This window comes from Danio rerio, chromosome 17, assembly GCF_049306965.1.
Source record: "Danio rerio strain Tuebingen ecotype United States chromosome 17, GRCz12tu, whole genome shotgun sequence".
NCBI classification, from domain to species: domain Eukaryota; kingdom Metazoa; phylum Chordata; class Actinopteri; order Cypriniformes; family Danionidae; genus Danio; species Danio rerio.
In genome coordinates this window covers 1,380,159-1,392,538 of record NC_133192.1, presented here as the reverse complement: position 1 = coordinate 1,392,538, position 12,380 = coordinate 1,380,159, and the positions used below count along the sequence as shown (strand labels likewise).

The following is a 12,380-nucleotide window of genomic DNA, read 5'->3' as shown; positions in this document are numbered from 1 at the left end:
TCCCAATGAAATCTCAAGAATTGTGTTGTTTCAGCTCTTTTTAAATAAGTAGTTTGAACGAGCAAAAAAAAAAAATATTTTGAGTGTACATTACTTTTATTAAATAAGTAACATATTTAGTAACTTTTTTGTTGTTTTTAAAAAGTGACTTTTCAAACTTTTATATTACAATCTTAAGCCCAGCCGAGATAAAAAAAAACATGCAAATAAAACATACATTGCTAACATATTTAGTAACCTAAAAAACTACTTTTAAAATGAATATATTACAATTTCAAGCACAGCAAAGATGAAACATACACATAAAAAGCTTTTAAAAAAGTTACTTTTTAAAAAAAAAAGTTAAAACGTTGCTTTTAAAAGTAATGTATTAATATAGAAAATTAGCAAATAAAAACATGCATTACTTTGTTTATAAAGTAAAACTTTTAGTAACTTTAACATTTTTTTGTTACTTTTAAAAATAATGTTACAATTTTAAGCACAGCCAAAATGAGAGAGTAATAAATAAAATAAATATACAAAAAAACTTGCATTACTTTCCTTCAAAAGCAACACAATTTGTTACTTTTACAATCTTACGCCCAAATTAGATTAAAAGAAAACACAAATAACACACATTCATTTTCTTAAAAAGTAACTAAGTGAAACATTTAGTTTCTTATTTATCTTATTTTTATTTGATAAATGTTGCTTTTAAAAGTAAAATATTACAATCTTAGACCCAGTCGAGATGAAAAAATCAATAAAATATATTCCTTTCATTAAAAAAGCAACCAAATTTACTTAATTTTTTAGTTTTTAAAACATCACTTTTAAAAGTAATATCCAGGGCCAGACGGAATCTGCAGACGTTTTTTGCTATTTCTGCGGAGAATTTTGGTAAACATCTGCGGAATTCTCACGCGCAGATTCCGTGTGGGCCTGGTAATATTTACCATTTTAAGCTATTTTAAGATTAGGAAAAAAAATTAAATAAAACTACTTTAAAATTACTTTCCTTAAAAAGCAACACATTTATTTAGTTTTTGTTTAACTGGCTCAAGATTGTAATATTTTACTTTTACATGTTTTTTTTAAGTACCTAAATGTGTTCAAAAGTAAAGTATGTTATTGTTTTTTTTTAATGTTAGCTAAGCTTTAAATTGTAATATATTACTTTTAAAAGTGACTTTTTAAAAATGTAAATAAAAAAGTAACTATAAATGTGTAATGCATGTTATTTCTGTGGGTTTTTAATTTTCATCTCAACTGGGCTTACAATTTTAACATAATAAAAATCAAATCAAATCAAATCAGGCCTTTATTTGTCACATACACTCTCATATAGTGAAATAAACTAAATGTTGAGAAAAAAAATAAATACACCAAAATAACGCATAACTTTTTTGTAATTACCTAAGTAAAATATTTAGTTTCTTTTTTTAAGTGACTCAAGATTGTAATCTATTACTTGTAAAAGATAACACTAGAGATCAATCTGACGTGCTTCTATGCAGCCTGTGAGATTAATTGTGATGTTTAATTATTAAACAATTTAAATGGATCGAAACATTTCACATGTGCTTATTGTGTCCAACAAAACCAGCAGAAGCACTTAAAAATATTGCATGACAACTTGAGTTTTTAATGTAAATTATATATTCTTCCTAAACGAAGTTAATCATATTTCTAACATAATAATGTCATTGAAATATTTAAATAAATGATAAGCTTTAGTTGATTCAACATAAAATTGAAAGCAATAAGGACTTTTTTTTTATACAGCGGTGAAGCAAAAGCATGTAATAATCATATAATATAATAAATAAACAAATAAATAATGTTTCTTGGTGCAAATATGAACACTTTAAATAAATATAGAATAAATATGATCAATAAGTCATAACGACGTGTTTTATGTTGATTATAATTTAAACATGTTTCTAATGTAAGTTTTAAAAACTGTTTTAAAGTATTATTTTAAGTTATAAGATTAATTTGACTCAACATTTTGTAGTGAAAATATGTTGTGTAAAATTAATATAATATACACTATAAAAATGCAGGGTTCCACACAATACATTCATGTTATCCCAACACAAATCGATTAAGTTAACAAATATATGTGGATTGAACATAAAAAATTAAGTTGTCCCAATGAAATCTCAAGAATTGTGTTGTTTCAGCTCATTTTAAATAAGTAGTTTTAACAAGTAAAAAATAACATATTTTTGAGTGTGTATATATATATATTTATATATTACAAAATATAATAATATAAAATGTAAAAGATATAAACCATGCTACATATATTTAAGAGCTATTTTGCACATTACTTTTTTGCAAGCCATTTGAGTGTTTTTTTTACAAATATATATTAGCTAAATATAAAATATCTTAAATATACAATTAATCAGACATGCAAAAAATGCATTTAACCTACATAAAAAATACATGATCAACATATGTTTTATGCTGATTACAACTAAATCAAACGTAATGAAATTAATTTATAAAAGCGATTTAAATATGTGAATATTGTAAGTTAAAATCACTTGAAACCTACTATAAATGAACTTAAATTAAAAAAATCTCCTTTAATTCCAATGCAGCACTGTTGTTTTTTCAGCTGAGGACCCCCGGTGCAGATGGTTGGCCCCCGGCCCGCTATTCTAAGGAAGCCTTTCTTAATTTTAGGGCGGCGCTGCATGCGCTCAGATCAGATTCACGGGTGGAGAGGGTTATTTTCTCTTTTTTATTTTTTCTTGCCTGCTCATATTTGGGCCTGTGTGAACCCCAGGCTCCGCCTCGGCCCCCAGGAGCCGCTCTTATTTAAAGGGGATCCTCGCCTTCAGTCTTCGTCCCAGTGGAAGCATCAGTCTTGTGATAACAACTTGGTGAGTCCTACAGACCAGCGCTCGACTCTAGGCTTTAAATGCATTGATTTCTCTGGATTAGCTACCGGGAGAGTTTTAACTTTGCTTATTAGTCTTGTGCTCGAACTGCTAGGTTTAAAGAGTGTTTTCTCTAATGCATGCATGAAGCGACAGCTGAAAACCAGAAATAGAGCGTTTGTCCTCCTGTTAAACTCTAGCCTTTCTTTGGCATTTGTCAGTCCGAGTCTTCAGCTGCCGGCAGGAGATTGGGTTTCAGTAACACTTGCTGAGCACAAACTACACGTGCTTTCTTCAGATTTAACTCATTATTAATCATTCTAGATTTAAATGATCTTCTTACTCATTGCTGATTATTTTAGCCTTGCGGAGCAGATTAAATGAGCACGTGTTTCATTAAGATTGATTTAAATATAATTAATATTTAACCACTGTAGTTTTAAAATTGCCTTCTAAGTCATGGTTGATTTTTAATAGGTATCGGCTCTAATTAGATTGACTATTTTGGTTTTTAAATGTTATTTCTATTTCATTTGTAGGCTCGTTTTTAATGTGATTTTGTTAGATTCTAGTTTTAAAATCATCTTTTAGCCTTAATGAGCAGACTAAATGAACATGTTTCATTAAGATTAACTTCATTATAGTGAATTATTTAATCATTCTAGTGGGTTATAAATCAGCTCTATTTAAATTGATCGTCGTGTTTATTTCTATTTAATTTTTGATTATTTTTTAGGGTCGTTTTTATGTGATTTTTTCCCGATTCTAATTTTAAACTAATTGTTTGATTTTTATATGATTCGACTCTTTTTAAATGAATTGTTGTGCTTTTTTATTGAGCATATATATATATTATACAATTTCAAATCAACAATTGTTGTGCTTTTTAAATGTTGTTTCTATTTCATTTCTAGGGTCGATTTTATTCGATTCTAGTTTTAAAATCGTGATTTCTAACTCCTAACCTTACTGAGCAGACTGAATGAACATGTTTCATCAAGATTAACTTCATTATAGTTAATTATTGAATCGTGCTAGTGGTTTATAAATCAGCTCTATTATAAATTGATTGTCATTATTATTTCTATTTAATTTTTATTATTTTTTTAGGATTGTTTTTATGTGATTTTTTTCACGTTCTAGTTTTAAACTCAATGCTCATTACTGCTCACCCTTGCTGATCAGTCTTTCGTTAGGATTAAATTAATTAATAACAATTCTAGTTTTAAAACAGTGTCTTAAGGCATAGCTGATATTTTACAAGTTTACTATTTAATATATCTCCTTTCTTTTTTTAGGGTCGATTTCATCTGATTTGATTAATTTTTATTATCTTCGCTAAGCTTTTTGTTCAAGGTTTTATTCTCAGTATTATTACTGTTATATTTGAACTGAATTTCTCCTCATAGTTTATTCATTTTATTTATTTATTTTTTGTTTTTTTGCTATTTTTTATGGTAGTTTTTAATTAGCAATTTTATTAGAATCGTTTTGAACTAGTTTTTATGCATCTAACATTAATATTAAATCATAACTATTATTTTTATTATAGTTTATTCGTGTTTATCTTTTTGTGTAGCTTTCATGTGTTTTTATTTTAGTTTTATTATGTTTGCATTGTATTTTTTGGACTAGTTTATATAACGATATACAGAAAAGCCATGACAACAAATGTTTTTATAATACCTATTAAGTATAAGCTAATCAGATTTCCACTATTCTGTTAACATTATTAGCCATTCTGATGGATCATTTGACATTTGTCATATGTCTTTATGAACACTGCTCTTTCAGATGCCACTTTTAAAGCTGTTTTTTACAGTAAATGAACGTTTATTATTATGACATTATTTCCTAAGGCCTCTAGAGTACAGCAGGATGTAGCGTGTGCATTTCTGTGTAATTGTGCTGACTGTAAATGTGCATTTATAGACTGTCAGCCTGTCTGACTGTGCGCTGTTGTGATTTGTCCTGCACAGACCAACCAGAAAACCAACCATGTGTGACGACGAGGAGACTACCGCCCTTGTGTGCGACAATGGCTCTGGCTTGGTCAAGGCTGGATTTGCCGGAGATGACGCTCCCCGTGCTGTCTTCCCCTCCATTGTTGGCAGACCCCGTCACCAGGTGAAAAAAACACTGCAGGATGAACACAAAACAGCCTCAAACACAGCACATACAAGTTATAAAGAGCCTCAAACACAGTCAATAATAGCCTCAAACATAGAAAACAGCCTCAAACACATAAAACATCCTCAAACATAGAAAATAAGAGCCTCAAACATAGAAAGTAATAGCCTCAAACACATAAAATAGCCTCAAACACAGAAAATAAGAGCCTCAAACATAGAAAGTAATAGCCTTAAACAAAGAAAAGAGCCTCAAACATAGAAAGTAATAGCCTTAAACAAAAAAGAGCCTAAAACATAGAAAGTAATAGCCTTAAACAAAGACAATAAGAGCCTAAAACACAGACAAAAGCCTGAAACATAGAAAATAATAGCCTCAAACACAGGAAATAGAAGTCTCAAACACAGAAAAAAAGCCTCAAACATAGAAAGTTATAGCCTCAAACACATAAAATAGCCTTAAACATAGAAAATAATAGCCTCAAACACAGAAAATAGCTTTAAACACAGAAAAGTATAGCCTCAAACACATAAAATAGCCTCAAACACAGAAAATAAGAGCATTAAACATAAAATAATAGCCTCAAACACATAAAATAGCGTTAAACAGAGAAAATAAGAGCCTTAATCACAGACTAGAGCCTGAAATATAGAAAATAATAGCCTCAAACATAGAAAAGAGCCTAAAACATAGAACGTTAGAGCCTCAAACACATGACATAGCCTCAAGCATAGAAAATAATAGCCTCAAACACAGAAAAGAGCCCCAAACACAGAAAATAATTGCCTCAAACCCATTAAATAGCCCAAACACAGAAAATAAGAGCCTTAAACACAGACAAGAGCCTAAAACATAGAAAGCTAGAGCCTCAAACATATAATAGCCTCAAACACTGAAAATAATAGCCTCAAACACACAAAATAGCCTCAAACATAGAAAAGTATAGCCTCAAACCCATAAAATAGCCTCAAACACAGAAAATAGAAGCTTCAAACACAAAAAATAGCCTCAAACATAGAAACGTGTAGCCTCAAACACAGCACACACTATTATAAAGAGCTTCAAACACAGAAAAGAGCCTTTAACATAGAAGATAATAATTTTAAACACAGAAAAGAGCCTCAAACGTTGAAAGTGATAGTTCAAACACAGTTCATACTGCTATAAAGAGGCTATAGGAAAATACATATAAAAAGTATATATATTTATATAGTAGTCAAGATTTAAAGTGAATCAAAAAAGATGGCCCTAAGACAAGAATGGGTGTTGATCAATAGATTTAGGACAAGTCTGCTGGAAGGTTTCGATCCACTTCAAATGTTGACTGCTGTATATATCAGTGTAACAGAATGGTTGAGTGCTCCAGACTCCCACATGTGCATTCAGCATGTGTTTTTCCACTAGTCTCAAACTGATCTGTCCCTGTAGTTTATCAGTGCTGTCTGTTGTATTATTTCCAAGCTGTCCCGCTGGTAAGAGTGCTGTTTGCTGGTCTCTAACGCCCCTTTTCTCTCCATCAGGGTGTGATGGTGGGTATGGGTCAGAAGGACAGCTACGTAGGTGATGAGGCTCAGAGCAAGAGAGGTATCTTGACCCTGAAGTACCCCATTGAGCACGGCATCATCACTAACTGGGACGACATGGAGAAGGTGCGCTCTCACACTCATATTCAGCTTACAGTCATGCGTTCAGCGGGAGTGTGTGTGTAACAGTGATTGTGCTCTGCAGATCTGGCACCACACCTTCTACAATGAGCTGCGTGTGGCCCCTGAGGAGCACCCAACCCTGCTCACTGAAGCCCCCCTCAACCCCAAGGCCAACAGGGAGAAGATGACTCAGGTACACACCAAGCAATTTAGTGTTTAAAAGAAGTCTAATAGACATCTCAGCATATACATCATGGCTAAAACAAGACCTACAGTACAAATCTAATACACTAATAGTCTAAATCTACTTAGACCTCACATGTGGAGTCATTCATTCTAGTCTATTTGATCAATAGTCTGGTTTAGATGTCTAATAGACTTCTTTTAGGCTCCAAAAATGTGTGCTAGCCTTTAAGGCAGACCCCAGAGAGAACACATCTGCAGCTCCTCAAACTCTTACTTCTCTTCCTGCAGATCATGTTTGAGACCTTCAACGTCCCTGCCATGTATGTGGCTATCCAGGCTGTGCTGTCCCTCTACGCTTCCGGCCGTACCACCGGTCAGTCTACACACACTTATACTCATTACACAGTTATTAAGAGCATGGATGATCAACAGAAAACAGAACAAGCAGAAATATAGCAATTAGCTGTAAACATTCCCCTAGTCAATAATCCTATTTAATAGTTAAGAGTCAGAGTTGGTGGAACATTTAAAAAGGTCATTTTTAGATACTAATATTTACCTTCAAGCTACAAATATAACTCTTTAGATATTAATATTTACTTCTAAGGTTTAATATGAACTCTTAAGAGTTTTAATGAACACTTATTGAACACTTAGGGTACTCATAGTTACATACTTTAGATACTCTCATTGTTACTTATATGTACTTTAAGTACTAATATGTACATTTAATCTACAACATGGTCTCTTTAGATATTAATTTTTATATTAATATCTATAATATAGACTATTTAGGTACTAATATTTAATTGTAAGCTGAAATATTAACTCTTTGTGTATTAAATGAACACATTAGGTATTAAATGTATTTTTAAGGTGTCAGTATGGTCCTTAATGTATTAATAATTATTTTAAACTACAGTATTGAGCCTAATATTTACTCTTAAGTACCAATATGGACCCCTTAAACACTAATATTTATTTATACGGACCCTTTAATTGCTAATATTTACTTTTAAGGTACCAATATGGTCTATTTAGGAACTAATATTTAATTATAAGCTGAAATATTGACCCTTTATGTACTAATATTTACTTACAGGAACATTTTACGTATTAAAATGTATATTTAAGGTACCAATATGGCTCCTTAATGTATTAATAATTATTTTAAACTACAGTATTGACCCTATTATTTACTCTTAAGTACCAATATGAACACTTTAAATACTAATATGCATTTATATGGACCCTTTAGGCACTAATATTTACATTTAAGCTATTTTACATATTGTATTTTATTTACTTGTAAGGTATTAATATTTGTAATGATATTTAAATCCAAAAGTGTACCTTTTAACCCCAGTGACCGCTTGCGTACCTTTATTTCTGGAATTTGTTTTAAGGACAGAAGTTCTGGGGCAGAAAGTATATAAACAGACACTGTGCATATGCAATGATTAAGAAATGAGTAAATCACCCATAGAGGATGTTTTAAAATGACCATACAGACTCTTACACGTACTATGAAGTGTGATTATTGACTGTGGAAGTGTGTGGCAGTGAGTGCATGCTGTGAGATTATGATGTGTGTGTGTGGCTCTGACAGCTGTGATCATCACCTGTTGGATTTACACACACACACAGACACTGCTGCTCTCTGAAACTCATCCTGTGTCTGCCTGCAGGTATTGTGCTGGATGCTGGTGATGGTGTGACCCACAACGTCCCCGTCTATGAGGGTTACGCTCTGCCCCACGCCATCATGCGTCTGGATCTGGCCGGTCGCGATCTGACTGACTACCTGATGAAGATCCTGACTGAGAGAGGCTACTCTTTCGTGACAACAGGTGAGCAAACTAGGGAAAAAAACAGGAGAAACAAAAGCCAGAACACTTATTAAACACACCTGCATTCAAGTGTGCAATTAGTATACTTAATTTAAACAACAAAAAAATAAGACATCATACTTAAGATTGCACTCAAGTATACTTACAGAAAAGTCTGTACTTATTAATTGACATATATTTAAAAGTATAATTAAGTACAAAAAATCTGAATAAATTGTAATGCAATTTTAAAAGTAATATCTCAAAAAATGAGCTTTCAATTAAATTGGGCGCAATACCAAACATCACCACTAATGATGTTTGTTGACTCCATTTCTGTAGCTTAATAATGGCTTTTATGTAAATAAACTGTGGTAAAATATCTGACAAAAACCTTTCCAACATTATAAAGTTTGTCTAGACTTCATTTCTGTATGTAGTGTAGTAAACTCCTGCTAATATATTGACATAAATACAAAATATCAGTGTTTACATCGTCATAAATATGTCCACTGTGTAAAACTATTTGTATATAAATTTCGATAAATGTTGTGTTATGAATATTTACTCTTAAACTACGTTAGTTTTGCATCCCTGTGAGTGTATAATAAAGGACACAACTCTTAAACAGTTTAGTCAATTATGTGTTTCCCGCCAATTTGTTTAACTTTCGCGGTAATTAACGCGCGTTCGCGCCAAAACGGAGATATCATTGTTTGTGTGTTAATGTGTTGGGTGTTGAGCCTAATTGTGCTGAATCTGCCCTCCACAGCTGAGCGTGAGATTGTGCGCGACATCAAGGAGAAGCTTTGCTATGTGGCTCTGGACTTCGAGAACGAGATGGCCACCGCCGCCTCCTCCTCCTCCCTGGAGAAGAGCTACGAGTTGCCCGACGGTCAGGTCATCACCATCGGCAATGAGCGTTTCCGCTGCCCCGAGACCCTGTTCCAGCCTTCCTTCATTGGTGCGTCTCTCTCTCAGGTCTAATAGGCTGGTTATTAAAGCTCATATGAGTCTGAGCATCATCTTGTGTCTCACCTGCACAGGTATGGAGTCTGCTGGCATCCATGAGACCGCCTACAACAGCATCATGAAGTGCGACATTGACATCCGTAAGGATCTGTACGCCAACAACGTCCTCTCCGGCGGTACCACCATGTACCCTGGTATTGCTGACCGTATGCAGAAGGAGATCACCGCTCTGGCCCCCAGCACCATGAAGATCAAGGTGAGCACGATCACAGAGCACTTTTACCAAGCTTTCAGCTTATTCTCACTCACTGAGACACTCACGATGTTCCTCCGCCTCTCCCTCTGTAGATCATTGCTCCCCCTGAGCGTAAGTACTCCGTCTGGATCGGTGGCTCCATCCTGGCTTCTCTGTCCACCTTCCAGCAGATGTGGATCACCAAGCAGGAGTACGACGAGGCAGGTCCATCCATCGTCCACAGGAAGTGCTTCTAAACCAACAGCAATCTCTCAGTCTCTCAGCCGTACATTTGTACTGTCTCTTTTACTGTATATACATGTCATGTTGTAATAAAAACAGATAAGTGATAAGAGATCGCAGTGTTTTGGGTCTTCTCTTGCATGCATGCATCCATTAAAAAAATAATGCATTAATATATATATATATTTAACAGGATTATACACAATGTTATGATGCAAAAGTACCATCAGGATTATCTTTTTTAACAAATAGCAATAAATGGTCCCTTCAGATATTAATATTTAGTTTTAGGAGCCGATTAATATTTACTTATATGGACCCTTTAATATAATATTTACTTTTAAGGTACCAATATAGACTACTTAGGTACTAATATTTAACTATAAGCTGAAACACGGACTCTTGGTGTACTAATAATTACTAAAACGAACCCATTAGGTATTAAAATGTATTTTTAAGGTATCAATAAGGCCCCTAATGTATTAATAACTATTTTAAACTACAGTATTGACCCTAATATTTACTCTTAAGTAACAATATGGACACTTCAAATACTAATATTTACTTTTACAGACCCTTTAAGTGCTAATATTTGCTTCTAAGGTATACCAATATAGACTATTTAGATACTAATATTTAATTATAAGCTGTAGTATGGACCCTTTGTGTACTAATATTTACTTAAATTAACCCATTAGGTATTTAAATTTATTTTTAAGGTATCAATAAGGCCCCTAATGTAATAATAACTATTTTAAACTACAGTATTGACCCTAATATTTACTCTTAAATAGCAATATAGACACTTTAAATACTAATATTTGCTTTTACAGACCCTTTAAGTGCTAATATTTGCTTCTAAGGTATACCAATATAGACTATTTAGATACTAATATTTAATTATAAGCTGTAGTATGGACCCTTTGTGTACTAATATTTACTTAAATGAACCCATTAGGTATTCAAATGTATTTTTAAGGTATCAATAAGGCCCCTAATGTAATAATAACTATTTTAAACTACAGTATTGACCCTAATATTTACTCTTAAGTACCAATATGGACACTTTAAATACTAATATTTACTTTTACAGACCCTTTAAGTGCTAATATTTGCTTCTAAGGTACCAATATAGACTATTTGGGTGCTAATATTTAATTATAAGCTAAAATATGGCCCCTTTGTCTACTAATATTAACTAAAACAAACCCATTAGCTATTAAAATGTATTTTTAAGGTATCAACATGGCCCCTAATGTATTAATAATTCTTTTTAAACTACAGTATTGACCCTAATATTCACTCTTAATTGACAATATGTACACTTTAAATACTAACATTTACTTTTACAGACCCTTTAAGTGCTAATATTTGCTTTTAAGGTATACCAATATTGACTATTTAGGTACTAATATTTAATTATTAGCTGTAGTATGGACCCTTTGTGTACTAATATTTACTTAAATGAACCCATGAGGTATTCAAATGTATTTTTAAGGTATCAATAAGGCCCCTAATGTATTAATAATTATTTTAAACTACAGTATTGACCCTAATATTTACTCTTAAGTACAAATATGGACACTTTAAATATTTATACAGCCCCTTTATGTGCTAATATTTACTTATAAGGGTACAATATGGTCTATAATAATAAATAAAATTGAAAATGCATTCAATTGAGTTTTTTATTATGTTTATAAGTATGTTTATTGGGAATGTACATTGCATTATGAAGCAAACGTAGCAGCAGGATATTCCTTTTTTAACAGTTAGCAACAAATAAATAAATAGATATATAAATAAATAAAATTAATAAAATGCATTAAATATAACTCTGCTTATTGGCAATATAACATAAACATTATGATGGAAAAGTATCACCAGGATATTCATTTTTGTAACAATAAGCATAAGAATAAAAAATAGATAGATAAATAAATAAATAAATAAAATACAACAAACGACCACGCCTCACCAACATATATTGTCTCAGATTTGATCATAACATTTGTCATATTCTCGTGTAAATTAAGAGTTACAGTGGTTAATATTCATTCATTTTTTTGTCGGCTTAGTCCCTTTATTAATCTGGGGTCGCCACAGCGGAATGAACCGCCAACTTATCCAGCACATTTTTACACAGCAGATGCACTTCCAGCTGCAACCCATCTCTGGCAGTCCAGTGGTTAAAAATGGGCCCAATATTTAAACGAATATATGTTTTTGCATAAACAACACGAGTTGAAGGACTGATTTGGGT

General features: G+C 32.3%; 1 protein-coding gene across 1 annotated transcript; it reads left to right on the top strand.

Annotated features, from left to right (window-relative positions):
• Nucleotides 1-2,870: 2,870 nt before the first annotated feature.
• Nucleotides 2,871-10,229, top strand: actc1b (actin alpha cardiac muscle 1b). Its single transcript, NM_131591.1, is given in 9 exon segments — nucleotides 2,871-2,879; nucleotides 4,856-5,003; nucleotides 6,527-6,655; nucleotides 6,735-6,845; nucleotides 7,127-7,211; nucleotides 8,527-8,688; nucleotides 9,440-9,631; nucleotides 9,714-9,895; nucleotides 9,988-10,229. Coding segments are annotated over 8 exon segments (1,134 nt in total). The 5' UTR covers nucleotides 2,871-2,879; nucleotides 4,856-4,874; the 3' UTR covers nucleotides 10,132-10,229.
• Nucleotides 10,230-12,380: the final 2,151 nt, after the last annotated feature.